Here is a 22,662-nt window from a genome sequence, read left to right on the forward strand (position 1 = left end):
CGTTAACGCATTGAATGGCACAATGGGATGCGCGAGTTGCGTATAGGCTCAGATGTTTCTGAAACTAACATTTGAGAAGGTTCTTTACTTTTTGGAAATGAATATAAATAGATCCCTGGTAAACTTCCATACGTTTTCGCCATGTACTACTTGTTTCACCAAATCTGCATCTCTTATTGGAGGAGGGGCAGAAATAGACTCCCTCGCTGCAGCCAATCAAAGTGCGCCCTAAACATGCATTCTTCCCCAACGATTGGCTAACCTCCTCGCGCTGATAGTCATCTTTATTATCCAACTGTTGTAAGTCTCTTTCTATCACCGGAGGAAGATTCTTTACCTCTCCAGATTCCTAGACCATCAGATACATAGGTAAGTTGAAACTGATCGACCACTTGCATGAAGATGTGAGTGCAACTTTTTTTAATGCACATTTATTTTATGCTGCCATGTTCCATTCATCGAAATAAGGTTATGTGTCCTTGTAAAGTTGTATAATTATGCTGTACCTACCTACTGAGTCATGGCAATCAAAATAATAGTAAGAGGTGGGTACAACAATGACCGTTCGTGTTTTAAACAAGCACATGGTTTATTTCCGGAGTCCATAAACCCCCGACCATATGGGGTCATGGCTAGAAGGGTTCCAACGTTTGTTAAATTAGCGTCCGATTAGATTTTTCGTAGTACAGTAGGTTAGGAGTTATTGTGTTTTTGACTACGCTTGTTTATTCCATGTGTAACTGTTGTTTGTGTCGCACGGCTTTGCTTTATCTTGGTCAGGTCGCAGTTGTAAATGAGAACTTGTTTTCAACTAGCCTACCTGGTTAAATAAAGGTGAAATAAAAAGGAAAATGATGGTACATTTAGGAAACTGGTTTGGGTTAGCAAAAAGGCACACACAAACATCTGCCTTTGACCCACCATATGGGACTATTTCTGGGTCCTACTGTCTATCATCAGTTACCTGAATACAAGATCGCTTTGTGTTGAGAAATGAAGTTATAATGTATACCTGTGAATCCTCCATCACATTTGTTGTCTATTTCTGTTCTGGTGACAGAGGGCTGCAGGTAATGAATTTGAGCTGCACCATTAGTTCATTTTGCCCACCACAATTTGCCATAGATGAGTGCACTCTTGTGCCATGACTATATGTTTCTAGTATGGCCCTAAAAAGGCATTGCCTGTCATAACTATTCAGAGGCAGAGCCAATCTAGTCAGAGCTCGATTCCACAGAGTCGTCAGAAACTTCCTTCACCATGGTGTTTAATCCGCTATTTTATTTGACCTTTATTTAACGAAGCAAATCCGTTAATAAGAACGAATTCTTATTATCAATTGCGGCCTAGGAACAGTGGGTTAACTGCCTTGTTCAGGGGCAGAACGACAGATGTTCACCAGCTCGGGGATTCGATTTTTACAACCTTTACGTTTACTAGGCCAACGCTCTAACCGCTAGGCTACCTGCCGCTATGGCCTTCATGGCTCTGAATAGTTATGACAGGCGTTATTGGACACTGTCTTGGTAGGGCAGTTATATGTATTATTATATGGTTGTAAATCCTGTCCTTTTTGTTATTTACCCTTGTTTTTAGCCAGGCTCTATATCATCGCACACTATCGTTTAATTCCACTTTTGGGAATTCTGAAAGAGATTTTTAAAAATAACATACTTTGTGGTAGAAGGTATTGAGAATATCTGTTGAGAGAAGCTCCAAAGGCAGTTTATCTCATGTAGTAACTGTTACAACCGGTGGGTTGGGTCTGGAGGGTGTCTGCTCAACTGGTTTGGTTACACATGCAAGGCCAGCTGTGAGGTAACACAACCCGCTGAACATTTCAGCCTCAACTCAGCCTCATTGCCACTCAGTGAACCTGTCTGCAACGGGGATCAGATTGCAAATGAACTCACCCAAGGAACACTCAAACCTCTGCTCCCATATCTGCCATAGCAGTAGTTAGACAGACCCTGTAACAGCTGTAGCATGACCAGCAGTAGTAGTCCCATTAAGAAATGCGCTGGCTCAGGAGGGAACGTTTCCTTTGGTCTCTCTCTGTCTCCAACCGTACGTTGTTTTCCTAAGGACACAATGCTCTCTGGTGGGTTTATTGTGTGCTGGTCATTTGGTGTCAAGCCACTCAGGCGAGGTTTGTGTCTTCAGTGCAGTTCAGAAAGAGGTCCATTTGAACAGCTGCTTGGAAGTGTACACAGCCTATTAGTATTAGACAGGAGCAACACAACAGACTGAACTCTGTCTGGGAATCCAAAGAATTAGTACCATTTTAATGCCTTAGGGACAGGATGTTGTCTTGTTGATACGTTAGGGACAGTATGTTGTCTTGTTGATACATTAGGGACAGTATGTTGTCTTGTTTAAAAAAATTAAATAAAAATATTTCACCTTTATTTAACCAGGTAGGCTAGTTGAGAACACCTTTATTTAACCAGGTAGGCTAGTTGAGAACACCTTTATTTAACCAGGTAGGCTAGTTGAGAACACCTTTATTTAACCAGGTAGGCTAGTTGAGAACAAGTTCTCATTTGCAACTGCGACCTGGCCAAGATAAAGCATAGCAGTGTGAACAGACAACAGAGTTACACATGGAGTAAACAATTAACAAGTCAATAACACAGTAGAGCAAAAAAAGGGGAGTCTATATACATTGTGTGCAAAAGGCATGAGGAGGTAGGTGAATAATTAAAATGTTGCAGATTAACACTGGAGTGATAAATGATCAGATGGTCATGTACAGGTAGCGATATTGGTGTGTAGAAAAGTAAATAAATAAAAAACAGTATGGGGATGAGGTAGGTGAAAATGGGTGGGCTATTTACCGATAGACTATGTACAGCTGCAGCGATCGGTTAACTGCTCAGACAGCAGATGTTTGAAGTTGGTGAGGGAGATAAAAGTCTCCAACTTCAGCAATTTTTTATTTTTTTTGCAATTCGTTCCAGTCACAGGCAGCAGAGAACTGGAACGAAAGGCGGCCAAATGAGGTGTTGGCTTTAGGGATGATCAGTGAGATACACCTGCTGGAGCGCGTGCTACGGATGGGTGTTGCCATCGTGACCAGTGAACTGAGATAAGGCGGAGCTTTACCTAGCATGGACTTGTAGATGACCTGGAGCCAGTAGGTCTGGCGACGAATATGTAGCGAGGGCCAGCCGACTAGAGCATACAAGTCGCAGTGGTGGGTGGTATAAGGTGCTTTAGTGACAAAACGGATGGCACTGTGATAAACTGCATCCAGTTTGCTGAGTAGAGTGTTGGAAGCAATTTTGTAGATGACATCGCCGAAGTCGAGGATCGGTAGGATAGTCAGTTTTACTAAGGTAAGTTTGGCGGCGTGAGTGAAGGAGGCTTTGTTGCGGAATAGAAAGCCGATTCTTGATTTGATTTTCGATTGGAGATGTTTGATATGAGTCTGGAAGGAGAGTTTACAGTCTAGCCAGACACCTAGGTACTTATAGATGTCCACATATTCAAGGTCGGAACCATCCAGGGTGGTGATGCTGGTCAGGCGTGCGGGTGCAGGCAGCGAACGGTTGAAAAGCATGCATTTGGTTTTACTAGCGTTTAAGAGCAGTTGGAGGCCACGGAAGGAGTGTTGTATGGCATTGAAGCTCGTTTGGAGGTTAGATAGCACAGTGTGCAAGGACGGGCCGGAAGTATATAGAATGGTATCGTCTGTGTAGAGGTGGATCAGGGAATCGCCCACAGCAAGAGCAACATCATTGATATATACAGAGAAAAGAGTAGGCCTGAGGATTGAACCCTGTGGCACCCCCATAGAGACTGCCAGAGGACCGGACAGCATGCCCTCCGATTTGACACACTGAACTCTGTCTGCAAAGTAATTGGTGAACCAGGCAAGGCAGTCATCCGAAAAACCGAGGCTACTGAGTCTGCCGATAAGAATATGGTGATTGACAGAGTCGAAAGCCTTGGCAAGGTCGATGAAGACGGCTGCACAGTACTGTCTTTTATCGATGGCGGTTATGATATCGTTTAGTACCTTGAGCGTGGCTGAGGTGCACCCGTGACCGGCTCGGAAACCCAATTGCACAGCGGAGAAGGTACGGTGGGATTCGAGATGGTCAGTGACCTGTTTGTTGACTTGGCTTTCGAAGACCTTAGATAGGCAGGGCAGGATGGATATAGGCCTGTAACAGTTTGGGTCCAGGGTGTCTCCCCCTTTGAAGAGGGGGATGACTGCGGCAGCTTTCCAATCCTTGGGGATCTCAGACGATATGAAAGAGAGGTTGAACAGGCTGGTAATAGGGGTTGCGACAATGGCGGCGGATAGTTTCAGAAATAGAGGGTCCAGATTGTCAAGCCCAGCTGATTTGTATGGGTCCAGGTTTTGCAGCTCTTTCAGAACATCTGCTATCTGGATTTGGGTAAAGGAGAACCTGGAGAGGCTTGGGCGAGTAGCTGCGGGGGGGGCGGAGCTGTTGGCTGAGGTTGGAGTAGCCAGGCGGAAGGCATGGCCAGCTGTTGAGAAATGCTTGTTGAAGTTTTCGATAATCATGGATTTATCGGTGGTGACCGTGTTACCTAGCCTCAGTGCAGTGGGCAGCTGGGAGGAGGTGCTCTTGTTCTCCATGGACTTCACAGTGTCCCAGAACTTTTTGGAGTTGGAGCTACAGGATGCAAACTTCTGCCTGAAGTAGCTGGCCTTAGCTTTACTGACTGCGTGTATTGGTTCCTGACTTCCCTGAACAGTTGCATATCGCGGGGACTATTCGATGCTATTGCAGTCCGCCACAGGATATTTTTGTGCTGGTCGAGGGCAGTCAGGTCTGGAGTGAACCAAGGGCTGTATCTGTTCTTAGTTCTGCATTTTTTTGAACGGAGCATGCTTATCTAAAATGGTGAGGAAGTTAGTTTTAAAGAATGACCAGGCATCCTCAACTGACGGGATGAGGTCAATGTCCTTCCAGGGACAGTATGTTGTCTTGTTAATATGTTAGGGACAGTATGTTGTCTTGTTAATACGTTAGGGACAGTACGTTGTCTTGTTAATATGTTAGGGACAGTATGTTGTCTTGTTGATACGTTAGGGACAGTATGTTGTCTTGTTAATACGTTAGGGACAGTATGTTGTCTTGTTAATATGTTAGGGACAGGATGTTGTCCTGTTGATACGTTAGGGACAGGATGTTGTCTTGTTAATATGTTAGGGACAGTATGTTGTCTTGTTGATATGTTAGGGACAGTATGTTGTCTTGTTAATATGTTAGGGACAGGATGTTGTCTTGTTGATACGTTAGGGACAGGATGTTGTCTTGTTAATATGTTAGGGACAGTATGTTGTCTTAAGACGTTAGGGACAGTATGTTGTCTTGTTAATATGTTAGGGACAGGATGTTGTCTTGTTAATATGTTAGGGACAGGACGTTGTCTTGTTGATACGTTAGGGACAGGATGTTGTCTTGTTGATACGTTAGGGACAGGATGTTGTCTTGTTAATATGTTAGGGACAGTATGTTGTCTTGTTGATACGTTAGGGACAGTATGTTGTCTTGTTGATACGTTAGGGGCAGTATGTTGTCTTGTTAATATGTTAGGGACAGTATGTTGTCTTGTTGATACGTTAGGGACAGTATGTTGTCTTGTTAGGGACAGTATGTTGTCTTGTTGATATGTTAGGGACAGTATGTTGTCTTGTTAATATGTTAGGGACAGTATGTTGTCTTGTTAATATGTTAGGGACAGTATGTTGTCTTGTTGATATGTTAGGGACAGTATGTTGTCTTGTTAAGACGTTAGGGACAGTATGTTGTCTTGTTAATATGTTAGGGACAGTATGTTGTCTTGTTAAGACGTTAGGGACAGTATGTTGTCTTGTTAATATGTTAGGGACAGGACATTGTCTTCTATAACCCTGGGTCTTTAGGCAATACAAAATAGCTGGACACACACAATTATCTCCATTAATGATTAGCCCTTCTGAACAGGGGTCAATTCTTTCAATTGTAGTGCAAGTCTAGCAACTCCGGTATAGGAGCCAATCTCGCATTTGGCCTTTCGCATATTTTAAGTGATTGTTTTTTTCACTGACCTGAGGATGTTCACTGACTTAAACATCAAATGTGTTGAGGTAGTGCGTCTGCCTGAGTCATTTGTAACTGAACTGTGGGGCTCCCAGTACCACTCTTCAGAGGGATGTACAGCATGGCATGGTGGTGTCAGGTGTGCAGGTTAATATGCACCTCACTAGGCCTCTTGGGGTCAAACATTTAACATTTTTTGTGTCATTTTTGTCAGGAATGTTCTTAATGTCTTCCTGACTGTAATTAGTTTGAAGTCGTCAGTCTGTCCAGCAGTGTGTATAGTATGAGACAGACAACAGCAGCAGCTCCTCGATTCCCTCAAATATTCTGAAGAGTGGCCTTCTGCTGCTCCTGTCCCTCAGACTCTTAAGTAGCCCCAAACCACTGATACAGGGTCAGATCACTTATTGTCCAGCTAACGGTTACAATTAGGACTGGGGTAAGGGGAATATGATCCTAGATCTGTGCTTATGAGCAGGACAGAGGCTACGTGCCATTTACTAGCCCATGTGCCATTTAACTTCCTAGGTGAGACATGCCTGCGGTCCCCTCCCTTAAAGACAGCAGCGTCCTGGGCCCTGTGTGCCCGCACGCTGCCAGGCTACGCGTCACCAACGGCAATGGGGACGCCAACGGATCCTCCAAGGTCCAGGAAGGGCTGTTACAACTCCCAACCAAGGGGGGCGTCAGAGACAAGCTAGAGGTGGACGTGACTGGAACCATCCAGGCGGTGGGGGAGAGGAAGTGGATCCGTCCCGACCTTCCCAGCCGGTGCACCTGGAGACTGGGGGGCAACCACGCCGACTCCCCCCACACCCATCCTCAACAGTAAGACTGGTCACCCTAACCGTAACCCTCAACAGTAAGACTGGTGACCCTCAACAGTAAGACTGGTGACCCTCAACAGTAAGACTGGTGACCCTGAACAGTAAGACTGGTAACCCTGAACAGTAAGACTACTAACCCTGAACAGTAAGACTGGTAACCCTGAACAGTAAGACTGGTAACCCTCAACAGTAAGACTGGTAACCCTCAACAGTAAGACTGGTGACCCTCAACAGTAAGACTGGTGACCCTCAACAGTAAGACTGGTGACCCTCAACGGTAAGACTGGTGACCCTCAACGGTAAGACTGGTGACCCTCAACGGTAAGACTGGTGACCCTCAACGGTAAGACTGGTGACCCTCAACGGTAAGACTGGTGACCCTCAACGGTAAGACTGGTGACCCTCAACGGTAAGACTGGTGACCCTCAACGGTAAGACTGGTGACCCTCAACGGTAAGACTGGTGACCCTCAACGGTAAGACTGGTGACCCTCAACGGTAAGACTGGTGACCCTCAACGGTAAGACTGGTGACCCTCAACGGTAAGACTGGTGACCCTCAACGGTAAGACTGGTATAACCCTCAACAGTAAGTAAGACTGGTAACCCTCAACAGTAAGTAAGTCAATGACATCATAACTCCCCTCTTCCAGGACCAAAGCTCCTAAAATCCTCACCAACATCCTCCGGAGGATCGGTGACACCCCGCTGGTGCGCATGAACAAGATCCCCAAGACCTTCGGCCTCAAGTGTGAAGTCTGTGAGTTTATCAGGGAGTCTTTTCTCAGAACCCTTTTGAGATGAATGGTTGAACCTTAACTTGCTACATGGGTGCAAATGTTTCCCACTCAATGTTTCAGCCTTGTTTGTGAACTTTTCTCACAGAGAGTTACCAATGTATTCGTGCCTCCATGATAAAACCTATCCCAGAACCTTGCATTATCTGCCAGTCAGACATAGTCCTGAGAATACTGTTCAGACCGTATTCAAGGCTGTCTTCCCTCCATGTCTCTTTCTGTTGAGGCAGACATAGTCCTGAGAATACTGTTCAGACAGTATTCAAGGCTGTCTTCCCTCCATGTCTCTTTCTGTTGAGGCAGACATAGTGTACAAAAAAATAGCTACAAAAGTGCAAACTCTAAACTAAATGAGATGAACATGTTTGACCCAGGTCTGGTTACATTATCAGATGTTTTCAGACAAGGTGCTATTTTAATTCAGAATTAAAAACATTTGAATCTGTGTGTGTGATCCAGTGTGTACCGTTCTGTTTTGTCTCTGTGCAGTGGCCAAGTGTGAGTACTTCAACGCGGGCGGCAGTGTGAAGGATAGGATCAGTCTGCGTATGGTGGAGGATGCAGAGAGGGCAGGACATCTGAAACCAGGAGACACCATCATAGAACCCACCTCAGGCAATACAGGTAACTGTGTGTGTCTCAGTAAATGAATAGGAATGTGTCTCACTAGTGGTAGATTCACTGAAGTGTGTGTGTGTGTGTGTGTCCCTGTGTGTGTGTCCCTGTGTGTGTGTGTGTGTGTGTGTCCCTGTGTGTGTGTGTCCCTGTGTGTGTGTGTCCCTGTGTGTGTGTGTCCCTGTGTGTGTGTGTGTCCCTGTGTGTGTGTCCCTGTGTGTGTGTGTGTGTCCCTGTGTGTGTGTCCCTGTGTGTGTGTGTGTGTGTGTCCCTGTGTGTGTGTGTGTGTGTCCCTGTGTGTGTTGTGTGTGTGTGTCCCTGTGTGTGTGTGTGTCCCTGTGTGTGTCCCTGTGTGTGTGTCCCTGTGTGTGTGTCCCTGTGTGTGTGTGTCCCTGTGTGTGTGTGACAGGTATCGGTCTGGCTCTGGCTGCAGCTGTGAAGGGTTACCGCTGTATCATTGTCATGCCTGAGAAGATGAGCATGGAGAAGGTAAGACTGCTGTACGTCTGCCTCATCAATCTCCCCTCTGGGACTTTCACAGGACCTATTTGATTGTGAAGTCTGCACAAGTGGTCATGAAAACGCTGCCTGTGTGTGTCTGCATGCACCCAGGTGGATGTTTTGAGAGCCCTGGGCGCAGAGATCGTCCGTACTCCCACCAACGCTCGTTTCGATTCGCCAGAGTCTCACGTGGGCGTGGCTTGGCGTCTGAAGAACGAGATCCCCAACTCTCACATCCTGGACCAGTACCGTAACCCTAGTAACCCCCTGGCCCACTATGACACCACAGCAGAGGAGATACTGGAGCAGTGTGATGGTGAGACAGACTTCCTCTCGGCTCCCTCCTCTCTTGTCTTGCTGGCATTCTCTCTTTCTCTTAAAATACTGTGATTGAAGAAAATTTGTTCAGAGATTAAGTTATTTAGAAATGTAAATTCATAATTTCTATACACTTTCTACCTGGTTTAGGTTCAGACTGGAGGATTTTTTTCACAGAATAAGTAATAAAAAATATATTTAAAAAACACTTTTTTATTTTTATTACTCAGACACCTGCTACCCATTCAAAACCTCGTCATCATCCACTAGCTGAGAATCGCTGTTATACAAGTGTGTCTGAATAAGGTACAACTAGTGGTTTTGGTCAACAGCAAAGCATTGTCTGAGCAGTTGTGTGGGCTTGTAGCCCTCATAGAGTCACTGTTCATGATCTGAAACCATCTGTATGAGCTAACCTGACACCCTCCACGTCTGTGACCTGGCAGGGAAAGTGGACATGCTGGTGGCAGGCGCTGGCACAGGCGGCACCATCACTGGCATTGCCCGCAAACTGAAGGAGAGGTGCCCAAACATCCAGGTGAGTGAACTCTGGGTGTCCACCTGGAATCAATTCCCATCCCCAGGTGGCTTCTGACTAGGGTTGGGGACAGTTCAATTGAAATTGCTATTCGAGTATGGAAAGATCCATACAAATAGAATCAGTCTCAACTTGGATCTTCACATTCACTACTTCAACATGACGGAATAGAAACGGTTCTGATCACAGGCTATGGCCGTCCTTACTGGGTGTTAACTTGTGTCTGACGTGGTGTGGGGATCTGTCTGGTGTGGTTCTGTCTGGTGGGGTTCTGTCTGATCTTGTGTGATTTGGTGTGGTTCTGTGTGGTCTGGTGTGGTTCTGTCTGGTCTGATGTGGTTCTGTCTGGTCTGGTGTGGTTCTGTGTGGTGGGGTTCTGTCTGGTGTGGTTCTGCGTGGTCTTGTCTGGTGTGTTTCTGTCTGGTCTGGTGTGGTTCTGTCTGATCTTGTGTGATTCGGTGTGGTTCTGTCTGGTCTGGTGTGGTTCTGTCTGATCTTGTGTGATTTGGTGTGGTTCTGTCTGGTCTGATGTGGTTCTGTCTGGTCTGATGTGGTTCTGTCTGGTCTGGTGTGGTTCTGTGTGGTGGGGTTCTGTCTGGTGTGGTTCTGCGTGGTCTTGTCTGGTGTGGTTCTGTCTGATCTTGTGTGATTCGGTGTGGTTCTGTCTGGTCTGGTGTGGTTCTGTCTGGTGTGGTTCTGTCTGATCTTGTGTGATTTGGTGTGGTTCTGTGTGGTCTGGTGTGGTTCTGTCTGGTCTGATGTGGTTCTGTCTGGTCTGGTGTGGTTCTGTCTGGTGTGGTGTGGTTCTGTTTGGTATGGTTCTGTCTGTGTGTGTGGTCAGATCATCGGTGTGGACCCTGAAGGCTCCATCCTGGCAGAACCAGAGGAGCTGAACAGGACAGACAAGACCCAGTACGAGGTGGAGGGCATCGGATACGACTTCATCCCCACTGTACTGGACAGATCAGTGAGTCAGCTGGACACACACACACACACACACACACACACACACACTTAAACACACACACACACTACCTCACCAGGGTGTGTCTACCTGTAGGTGGTGGATAGCTGGTACAAGTCCAACGATGAGGAGTCCTTCAACATGTCCCGTATGCTGGTCAGAGACGAGGGCTTGCTGTGTGGTACGTTTGTCACCGTTCTGTTTCTCTGTCATTCATCTCACTGTCACCAGTGAGGACTCTGTGGCCGTGTTGCAGGTCATCCGTATTGCACATCAAATGAAGGCGGTTCCTGAGACATTCAGTACTTCTCCAGGGACTGGAATATCTGCACATTCCCACTTCAATAAAGACCACCTGGAACGCCACCTATGTCATGTTCTGATTTGTGGGTTGACCTGGCTACGGGTCATCATGCCAACCAGTGTGCCCGTCTCTTGTCCCCTGTGCCAGGTGGCAGCTCGGGCACGGCCATGGCAGCAGCGGTGAGGGTGGCCAAGGACCTGAAGGAGGGCCAGCGGTGTGTGGTCATCCTGCCAGACTCCATCCGCAACTACATGTGAGGAACCAGGGTCTAGAATATACTGTTATATTATGACTATAATATACTGTAGTCCTATAGTGAATCTAATGATCTGTCAGCGTTTAGCTTAGCCTGGGCCCTTGTGGCCATGTCTGAATATTGCAGCTGTTGCCTCGTGGGAATCACTGATTCATGATCCTCTCTTTAATCTGAACCTTTAACAGCTGTTCCTAGTGGATGAAGTAACTAACAACCCTTCTCTTTTAATCTGAACCTTTAACAGCTGTTCCTAGTGGATGAAGTAACCAACAACCCTTCTCTTTAATCTGAACCTTTAACAGCTGTTCCTAGTGGATGAAGTAACCAACAACCCTTCTCTTTAATCTGAACCTTTAACAGCTGTTCCTAGTGGATGAAGTAACCAACAACCCTTCTCTTTAATCTGAACCTTTAACAGCTGTTCCTAGTGGATGAAGTAACCAACAACCCTTCTCTTTAATCTGAACCTTTAACAGCTGTTCCTAGTGGATGAAGTAACCAACAACCCTTCTCTTTAATCTGAACCTTTAACAGCTGTTCCTAGTGGATGAAGTAACCAACAACCCTTCTATTTAATCTGAACCTTTAACAGCTGTTCCTAGAGGATGAAGTAACCAACAACAACTCTTCTCTTTTTTTCAGGACCAAGTTCCTGAGTGACAAGTGGATGTTCCAGAAAGGCTTCCTGAAGGAGTCAGACATCATGGTAAACAAACCCTGGTAGGTCTGAACAAACCCCGCTGGGTCTGTGTCTCTGAATAAGCCCTGGTGGGTCTGTGTCTCTGAATAAGCCCTGGTGGGTCTGTGTCTCTGAATAAGCCCTGGTGGGTCTGTGTCTCTGAATAAGCCCTGGTGGGTCTGTGTCTCTGAATAAGCCCTGGTGGGTCTGTGTCTCTGAATAAGCCCTGGTGGGTCTGTGTCTCTGAATAAGCCCTGGTGGGTCTGTGTCTCTGAATAAGCCCTGGTGGGTCTGTGTCTCTGAATAAGCCCTGGTGGGTCTGTGTCTCTGAATAAGCCCTGGTGGGTCTGTGTCTCTGAATAAAACCTGGTGGGTCTGTGTCTCTGAATAAACTCTGGTGGGTCTGTGTCTCTGAATAAGCCCTGGTGGGTCTGTGTCTCTGAATAAACCCTGGTGGGTCTGTGTCTCTGAATAAACCCTGGTGGGTCTGTGTCTCTGAATAAACCCTCTGAGCATGTCTTCATCTAGTGCTTCATTGTCTATTTGTTTGTAGTTTTCTCTTAAAGGTGCAATATGTAGCTCTATGGGCGACCTGACCAAACTCACATAGAAATGTGAGTTATAGATCTGTCATTCAAATTGGAAGCAAGTCTAAGAAGTAGTAGATCTGTGCTATTTCTGTGCTTCCTGTCCTTAAGTGTAGTTTTGCGTCTTTTTACTTTCGGTTTGGTACACCAGGTTTAAACAGTTAAATACTATATATTTTGTTAATTGAAAATATGTTTCACAGCGGTTTAGATGGTACAATGATTTTGCACATTGCTTGTTTTGTCACAAACTGATATCAGGTGTAAATTGTAGAATTTTAGCAACCAGGCAATTGTGAGGTGATTTCTGTATATTATGCCTTTTTAAAGGTTGTCTTTTGTTTTTATTTATTTAATTGGTTGTCTATTTCTCTCTTTCTCTCTCTTTCTCTCTCTTTCTCTCTCTCTCCCTCCCCAGGTGGTGGAACCTGAAGCTGCAGGGGTTGAACCTCTCTGCCCCTCTGACCGTCCTGCCCACGGTCAGCTGTCAGAAGACCATCAAGATCCTGAAGGAGAACGGCTTTGACCAGGCCCCTGTAGTGGACGAGGCTGGGTGGGTGTCCTCCTCCACTGTCTCATCTCCTGCCTCTTTCATTAACCAGAGGCTGTTTCCCAAATGGCTCCCTATTCCCTTCATAGGGCACTAATGTTGACCATGTAGGGAATAGGGTGCCATTTTGCACATATCCATTATCTTTGTGTCGCTTACTAGTTCATGGTGAAGAAATTAAATGATTGTAGAGAATCTGAAGATATCTTCCATTGAAATAACCCTGGAATTCAATTCATTAGTATTGTTGATTTGTAAATGTTGTTAACCCATGTTTCACCTGTGGACACTGACCATCTGATTCAAGTCATTCAACTGTTCTGGTGACATTATCCATGGGTTAGTGTTGTTCTGCTGCTAAAATAACTGTGTGTGTGTAGGCTGGTCCTAGGAATGGTTACTTTGGGGAACATGCTAGCCTCTGTGCTGGCTGGGAAGATCAAACCCTCAGACCCAGTCAACAAGGTGATCTACACCCAGTTCAAACAGGTCAGTCTCTCACACACACACACACACACACACACACACACACACACACACACACACACACACACACACACACACACACACACACACACACACACTTTTTCTGTAAGTAGTGCAAATAGGTCTCACACACACTGAAATCACCCATGTTTGTTTATATGATGAAACGGTCCTCTCTTATTTTACGTCTGACTGATAACCTCACGTCTCATCCTATTCTCAGATCCGTCTGACTGATAACCTCACGTCTCATCCTATTCTCAGATCCGTCTGACTGATAACCTCACGTCTCATCCTATTCTCAGATCCGTCTGACTGATAACCTCACGTCTCATCCTATTCTCAGATCCGTCTGACTGATAACCTCACGTCTCATCCTATTCTCAGATCCGTCTGACTGATAACCTCACGTCTCATCCTATTCTCAGATCCGTCTGACTGATAACCTCACGTCTCATCCTATTCTCAGATCCGTCTGACTGATAACCTCACGTCTCATCCTATTCTCAGATCCGTCTGACTGATAACCTCACGTCTCATCCTATTCTCAGATCCGTCTGACTGATAACCTCACGTCTCATCCTATTCTCAGATCCGTCTGACTGATAACCTCACGTCTCATCCTATTCTCAGATCCGTCTGACTGATAACCTCACGTCTCATCCTATTCTCAGATCCGTCTGACTGATAACCTCACGTCTCATCCTATTCTCAGATCCGTCTGACTGATAACCTCACGTCTCATCCTATTCTCAGATCCGTCTGACTGATAACCTCACGTCTCATCCTATTCTCAGATCCGTCTGACTGATAACCTCACGTCTCATCCTATTCTCAGATCCGTCTGACTGATAACCTCACGTCTCATCCTATTCTCAGATCCGTCTGACTGATAACCTCACGTCTCATCCTATTCTCAGATCCGTCTGACTGATAACCTCACGTCTCATCCTATTCTCAGATCCGTCTGACTGATAACCTCACGTCTCATCCTATTCTCAGATCCGTCTGACTGATAACCTCACGTCTCATCCTATTCTCAGATCCGTCTGACTGATAACCTCACGTCTCATCCTATTCTCAGATCCGTCTGACTGATAACCTCACGTCTCATCCTATTCTCAGATCCGTCTGACTGATAACCTCACGTCTCATCCTATTCTCAGATCCGTCTGACTGATAACCTCACCTCTCATCCTATTCTCAGATCCGTCTGACTGATAACCTCACGTCTCATCCTATTCTCAGATCCGTCTGACTGATAACCTCACGTCTCATCCTATTCTCAGATCCGTCTGACTGATAACCTCACGTCTCATCCTATTCTCAGATCCGTCTGACTGATAACCTCACGTCTCATCCTATTCTCAGATCCGTCTGACTGATAACCTCACGTCTCATCCTATTCTCAGATCCGTCTGACTGATAACCTCACGTCTCATCCTATTCTCAGATCCGTCTGACTGATAACCTCACGTCTCATCCTATTCTCAGATCCGTCTGACTGATAACCTCACGTCTCATCCTATTCTCAGATCCGTCTGACTGATAACCTCACGTCTCATCCTATTCTCAGATCCGTCTGACTGATAACCTGGGGAAGCTCTCTCGTATCCTGGAGACGGACCACTTTGCCCTGGTGGTACACGAACAGATCCAATGTAAGTCTTTCTGCCTGCTATAATGGTGAACATGTTGCGATAAGAGGAGTGAAGGTTCGTTGACCTTTTCTGAGGGCAGTAACAAGGTGGTAAGGTGGTCTGAACCCATTTAAACCAGTCTGGTTTAATGTCTGCTGTGTGCATGTGACTGGTATACAGTGCATTTGGAAAGTATTCAGACCTCTTGACTTTTTCCACATTTTGTTACGTTACAACCTTATTCTAAAATGGATTAAATAAATAAGAAGTCTCGTCAATCTACACACTATCTCATAATGACAAACTGAAAACTGGTTTCAAGAAATTTTTGCACATTTATAACAAACAAAAAAAGACCTTATTTGCATAAGTATTCAGAATTTTTGCTATGAGACTCGAAATTGAGCTCAGGTCCTTGCTGTTTCCATTGAATCATCCTTGAGATGTTCTACAACTTGATTGGAGTCCACAGGATTTGGAATGACACACACCTGTCTCTACGTAAGGTCCCAGACTTGACAGTGCACGTCAGAGCAAAAACCAAGCCATGAGGTCGAAGGACTTGTCTGTAGAGATTGAACATCTCTGGAGAAACCTGAAAATAGCTGTGCAGCGATGCTCCCCATCTAACCTGACAGAGCTTGAGAGGATCTGTAGAGAAGAATGGGAGAAACACCCCAAATACAGGTGTGCCAAGCTTGTAGCCTCATACCCAAGAAGACTCAAGGCTGTAATCACTGCCAAAGGTGCTTCAACAAAGTACTGAGTAAAGGGTCTGAATATTTATGCAAATGTCATTTAAAAGAATAAACTTTCTTAGCGAACATTTCTAAAAACACTGTTTTTGCTTTGTCATTAGGGGGTATTGTGATGTCATTAGGGGGTATTGTGATGTCATTAGGGGGTATTGTGATGTCATTAGGGGGTATTGTGTGTAGATTGATGGTGGGATAAAACTATTTAATACATTTTAGAGTTGTAACGTAACAAAATGTGGGACAAGTCAAGGGGTCTGAGTACTTTACAATTGCACTGTATGTGCCAGTCTCAAAGTCCTCCGTTGTTTGGTCCCAACATTGATTTGGGCCTGTAACCAACCATAACCCCACCCTCCCCTCGTCCAATGATGGCTGTAAGAGGGAGCTAATGCCACCCTCTCTATCCTTCCCTCTCCTACTCTCAGACTTGACGGACGGCTCCCCCAGCCTGAAGCAGATGGTGTTTGGTGTGGTAACGGCCATCGACCTGCTCAACTTCGTCACGGCCAGGGAGAAGAGGGAGAGGTCCTTCTCTGAGTGCAGTGACCTGTGACCGTGTCCCCGTGACGGCTGGGGTCATGTGCGCACAAACACCTCGTGTACACACACACATGGAACACGTTAATTACACCTACAGCTCACAGCCATACACAAACACACTGTGATATTAACGACAATATAAAGAATGAGGTCGTATGAACTTGATTGGTGGACAAACTGTTGTTGCTGCTTTCTCATGACATGTGAGTCATTTAGCAGATGCTCTTATCTAGAGCGACCTACAGATAGTGAGGACATACTGTTCCCCCCCAACTGGTCCCCCGTGGGAATCCAACCCATTTTCATACTGTTCCCCCCCAACTGGTCCCCCGTGGGAATCCAACCCACAACCCATTTTCATACTGTTCCCCCCCCCCAACTGGTCCCCCGTGGGAATCCAACCCACAACCCATTTTCATACTGTTCCCCCCCCCCCAACTGGTCCCCCGTGGGAATCCAACCCACAACCCATTTTTATACTGCCCCCCCCCCCCAACTGGTCCCCCGTGGGAATCCAACCCACAACCCATTTTCATACTGTTCCCCCCCCAACTGGTCCCCCGTGGGAATCCAACCCACAACCCATTTTCATACTGTTCCCCCCCAACTGGTCCCCCGTGGGAATCCAACCCACAACCCATTTTTATACTGCCCCCCCCCCCCCCCCCCCCCCAACTGGTCCCCCGTGGGAATCCAACCCACAACCCATTTTCATACTGTTCCCCCCCAACTGGTCCCCCGTGGGAATCCAACCCACAACCCATTTTTATACTGCCCCCCCCCCCCAACTGGTCCCCCGTGGGAATCCAACCCACAACCCATTTTCATACTGTTCCCCCCCCAACTGGTCCCCCGTGGGAATCCAACCCACAACCCATTTTCATACTGTTCCCCCCCAACTGGTCCCCCGTGGGAATCCAACCCATAACCCATTTTTATACTGCCCCCCCCCCCCCCCAACTGGTCCCCCGTGGGAATCCAACCCACAACCCATTTTCATACTGTTCCCCCCCAACTGGTCCCCCGTGGGAATCCAACCCACAACCCATTTTTATACTGTCCCCCCCCCCAACTGGTCCCCCGTGGGAATCCAACCCACAACCCATTTTCATACTGTTCCCCCCCCAAACTGGTCCCCCGTGGGAATCCAACGCACAACCCATTTTCATACTGTTCCCCCCCAAACTGGTCCCCCGTGGGAATCCAACGCACAACCCATTTTCATACTGTTCCCCCCCAACTGGTCCCCCGTGGGAATCCAACCCACAACCCATTTTCATACTGTATCCCCCCAAATGGTCCCCCGTGGGAATCCAACCCACAACCCATTTTTATACTGTTCCCCCCCCCAACTGGTCCCCCGTGGGAATCCAACGCACAACCCATTTTCATACTGTTCCCCCCCCAAACTGGTCCCCCGTGGGAATCCAACGCACAACCCATTTTCATACTGTTCCCCCCCAACTGGTCCCCCGTGGGAATCCAACCCACAACCCATTTTCATACTGTCCCCCCCCCCCAACTGGTCCCCCGTGGGAATCCAACCCACAACCCATTTTCATACTGTTCCCCCCCAACTGGTCCCCCGTGGGAATCCAACCCACAACCCATTTTCATACTGTTCCCCCCCAACTGGTCCCCCGTGGGAATCCAACCCACAACCCATTTTCATACTGTTCCCCCCCCAACTGGTCCCCCGTGGGAATCCAACCCACAACCCATTTTTATACTGTCCCCCCCAACTGGTCCCCCGTGGGAATCCAACCCACAACCCATTTTTATACTGTCCCCCCCCAACTGGTCCCCCGTGGGAATACAACCCTAGCGTTGCAAGCGCAATGCATTCATATGAAAGTCTTAAATCTTTGCTATATTTTGAGAGCTTGATCATAGAATGTAGCCAGTGCCTACAGAGGGAATTGCCATGTTGCTTTGTAATGTGTATTTAATTGATCAGACTGTACCCCATCCCATGTACTGAATCAATAATTGTGAAACCAATCTTTACTGGAGAAAAAAATTGTTTTAATTGTGAAAACCTCAATCAACACATTTCAACGCTATGCATAATGACACAACCCTGCACAATTACAAACAGGTTTGGGAAACAGACCTGTATGTTGATGTGTTTTTTAAAGGTTCAATGCATCTGTTTTTATCTGGATATCAAATCATTTCTGGGTAACAAATAATTATTTTACTGTGATTGTATTCAATTAAAACAAGTAGTTTCTTAACAAAGAGACATTTCTCAAGCAAGACTTTAGCTAGGACAGTTTGTGTGTGGTCTGAGTGGGGAGGGGGAAACTCAAAACTAGCTGTTGTTGGAAGAGAGGTATGGAACATTTTGCTGTTGGTCTATAAAAAAAAATTTTATCTCATGATGTCACAATGGAAAGTCTAACCTCCCGCCCATACAAACCTGCTGATTAGAAGGCCCTGTGTAGATTGCATTTTCAACCAGCAACTATCAGGAAATAACATGGTCAGTGTCATCAGCTGTATGATATTAAACACAGGAAAAACAGAATTTTCGGAAAGTGTTTTTTTTCTGTGTTTATCTGCTGTCGCACCAAAACAGGCTGTGATTTCAGGCGGTCTTTTCAAACAGCTCTTACCCTACAAGGGCATCAGAATGTTCGCGATTTACATTCAAGTTATTTAGCAGACGCTCCTATCCAGAGTGATTTACAGTAATGAGTTATTTAGCAGAAGCTCCTATCCACAGTGATTTACAGTAATGAGTTATTTAGCAGATGCTCCTATCCAGAGTGATTTACAGTAATGAGTTATTTAGCAGAAGCTCCTATCCACAGTGATTTACAGTAATGAGTTATTTAGCAGACGCTCCTATCCAGAGTGATTTACAGTAATGAGTTATTTAGTAGACACTCCTATCCAGAGTGATTTACAGTAAGGAGTTATTTAGCAGACGCTCCTACCCAGAGTGATTTACAGTAAGGAGTTATTTAGCAGACGCTCCTACCCAGAGTGATTTATAGTAAGGAGTTATTTAGCAGATGCTCCTATCCATAGTGATTTACAGTAATGAGTTATTTAGCAGATGCTCCTATCCAGAGTGATTTACAGTAATGAGTTATTTAGCAGAAGCTCCTATCCAGAGTGATTTACAGTAATGAGTTATTTAGCAGACGCTCCTATCCACAGTGATTTACAGTAATGAGTTATTTAGCAGACGCTCCTATCCAGAGTGATTTACAGTAAGGAGTTATTTAGCAGACGCTCCTATCCAGAGTGATTTACAGTAATGAGTTATTTAGCAGACGCTCCTATCCAGAGTGATTTACAGTAAGGAGTTATTTAGCAGACGCTCCTATCCAGAGTGATTTACAGTAATGAGTTATTTAGCAGATGCTCCTATCCATAGTGATTTACAGTAATGAGTTATTTAGCAGATGCTCCTATCCATAGTGATTTACAGTAAGGAGTTATTTAGCAGACGCTCCTATCCAGAGTGATTTACAGTAAGGAGTTATTTAGCAGACGCTCCTATCCAGAGTGATTTACAGTAATGAGTTATTTAGCAGATGCTCCTATCCATAGTGATTTACAGTAATGAGTTATTTAGCAGACGCTCCTATCCAGAGTGATTTACAGTAATGAGTTATTTAGCAGACGCTCCTATCCAGAGTGATTTACAGTAATGAGTTATTTAGCAGACGCTCCTATCCAGAGTGATTTACAGTAATGAGTTATTTAGCAGATGCTCCTATCCAGAGTGATTTACAGTAAGGAGTTATTTAGCAGACGCTCCTATCCAGAGTGATTTACAGTAAGGAGTTATTTAGCAGATGCTCCTATACAGAGTGATTTACAGTAAGGAGTTATTTAGCAGAAGCTCCTATCCAGAGTGATTTACAGTAATGAGGGCAGACTTTTTCAGTCAATCTAATGTATTTATAAAGCTCTTTTTATATCTGCAGACGTCACAAAGGCCTTATACAATTAACTCAAAGAGCAAGCAATGCAGATGTAGAACATATTAAATGTACCGTACTCTTCAACGATGAAAAATCTGAGGTTTTGTTCTGGAATGGTCAAATATGTCTAGCTAGTAACTACCAAAATATCATTTTTTACACATGTCTAGCTAGTAACTACCAAAATATAATTTTTTACAAATATGTCTGGCTAGTAACTACCAAAATAGCCTTTTTGACAAGATCATATGAAATAGAATGATTGATATGCCAGTATAATACAAAGAGAGAATTTGGTGTGCCAACAATGTATTTGTACGGTTGTTTATGCTTTTCACTTTGGATGTATCAGACTAAAAAGTCCTATCGGGATTTGTGTGCTATAAAATCACTTTATAATCTTATGAAAAATAAAGTTGTTAAAACATCTCTGAATTTATATTTGCTATGCAATCATTTTGTTTGTGTGTAGAATGTGTATAGTGCAGCGCCAGCTGTGCCACCAGAGACTCTGGGTTCGCGCCCAGGCTCTGTCATAACCGGCCGCGACCGGGAGGTCCGTGGGGCGACGCACAATTAGCCCTAGCGTCGTCCGGGTTAGGGAGGGCTTGGCCGGTAGGGATATCCTTGTCTCATCGCGCACCAGCGACTCCTGTGGCGGGCCGGGCGCAGTGCGCGCTAACCAAGGTTGCCATGTGCACGGTGTTTCCTCCGACACATTGGTGCGGCTGGCTTCCGGGTTGGATGCGCGCTGTGTTAAGAAGCAGTGCGGCTTGGTTGGGTTGTGTATCGGAGGACGCATGACTTTCAACCTTCGTCTCTCCCGAGCCCGTACAGGAGTTGTAGCGATGGGACAAGATAGTAGCTACTAAAACAAGATAGTAGCTACTAAACAATTGGACACCACGAAATTGGGGAGAAAAAGGGGTCAAATTCAACAACAAAAAAAGAATGTGTATAGTGAAAATGTATGAGCTTTTAATAGTAGTTTGAGATTCCATTGTGATTAAGATAAATGGTACTCTAATTATGTTGACCCTAAGCCATTACCTGTTTGAATGTACAAAGTGGCTGCGTGGCCGAATTCTCTGGACATCTCCTCTCGATAGCTAAACAACCGAACCTTCTGTGATAAAATGTGTAGCCGAGCTGTGCATATGAATAACAGTATCAGCAGTTACACCACCCTACCACTAGGTGGCAGTGAAAGAGCATAGATTTGGTTGGTCTAACATTCCATGTATGACTGCTCTCGAGTCTGCTTGGGCTTGCAACAATTTCATTATTTAAGGTACTGTTTAGGGTTTTAAAGGGTACATCCATTTTTGGACTTTTAATTAATTACATTTCTTGAATACAACTTATAAATGCCCCATGAGCTTAGTTCAACTGACACTCTACCAGGGGTATCCAACTCTTACCCTACGAGGTCCAGAGCCTGCAGGTTTTCTGTTCTACCTGATAATTAATTGCACACACCTGGTGTCCCCGGTCTAAATCAGTCCCTCATTAGAGGGAAACAATGAAACAGGCTTTGTGGTCCAGAGTTGAGTTTGAGGGCTCTATATCATCCAAACATGGTTAAAACCATAATATTGATAACATGGATGGTGAGTCCTCGCATAATTGTCAGTCTTGTAGGCTAGAAATGTCCTTCAACCATGCAAACAGCAAGCTGTTTAGTTATTACATGTTAACACATTATGACCAATCCAAATCACACTTCAAATAGCAATGGAACATATAAGCTCATTCATCATTTCAACCATTGAAATATAGACCGCTCATTGAGTTTTGAATAACAGTGACTTATTAATGCCTAAACTAGTCAATTCCTGAAGTATTCTAGCTAATGTACAACTAGCTATAGTAAGGGTAGGCAACACTGCTCCTGGAGTGCCAGCTTATAATGTTGATTTAACCAGCCTGGAAGATCAGGTGTGTTGAAGTTAGGCCATCACTGAACTGACCAATTAGCTCAGTTGGCCAGGTGTGTTGAAGTTAGGCCATCACTGAACTGACCAATTAGCTCAGTTGACCAGGTGTGTTGAAGTTAGGCCATCACTGAACTGACCAATTAGCTCAGTTGGCCAGGTGTGGTGAAGTTAGGCCATCACTGAACTGACCAATTAGCTCAGTTGGCCAGGTGTGTTGAAGTTAGGCCATCACTGAACTGACCAATTAGCTCAGTTGGCCAGGTGTGGTGAAGTTAGGCCATCACTGAACTGACCAATTAGCTCAGTTGGCCAGGTATGTTGAAGTTAGGCCATCACTGAACTGACCAATTAGCTCAGTTGGCCA

At 45.4% G+C, this 22,662-nt stretch overlaps 1 protein-coding gene across 2 annotated transcripts; it reads left to right on the forward strand.

The window, feature by feature from the left end:
- Positions 1-239: 239 nt before the first annotated feature.
- LOC109887186 (cystathionine beta-synthase-like) lies at positions 240-20,800 on the forward strand. 2 transcript variants are annotated; one of them, XM_031817080.1, is made up of 15 exons: positions 307-369; positions 6,591-6,890; positions 7,541-7,647; positions 8,174-8,308; positions 8,709-8,788; positions 8,912-9,116; positions 9,565-9,656; positions 10,498-10,623; positions 10,717-10,801; positions 11,072-11,177; positions 11,823-11,900; positions 12,865-12,999; positions 13,377-13,485; positions 15,059-15,143; positions 16,306-20,800. In XM_031817080.1, the coding sequence occupies exons 2-15, from the start codon at positions 6,598-6,600 to the stop codon at positions 16,431-16,433; spliced, it is 1,764 nt and encodes a 587-aa protein (XP_031672940.1). In that variant the 5' UTR covers positions 307-369; positions 6,591-6,597; the 3' UTR covers positions 16,434-20,800. The 2 variants fall into 2 exon arrangements, with proteins under 2 accessions (XP_031672941.1, XP_031672940.1); XM_031817081.1 differs by lacking the exons at positions 15,059-15,143; positions 16,306-20,800 and adding an exon at positions 13,706-15,052 and having other exon boundaries at positions 240-369.
- Positions 20,801-22,662: the final 1,862 nt, after the last annotated feature.

Source organism: Oncorhynchus kisutch, unplaced genomic scaffold (assembly GCF_002021735.2).
Source record: "Oncorhynchus kisutch isolate 150728-3 unplaced genomic scaffold, Okis_V2 scaffold930, whole genome shotgun sequence".
Classification (NCBI taxonomy): domain Eukaryota; kingdom Metazoa; phylum Chordata; class Actinopteri; order Salmoniformes; family Salmonidae; genus Oncorhynchus; species Oncorhynchus kisutch.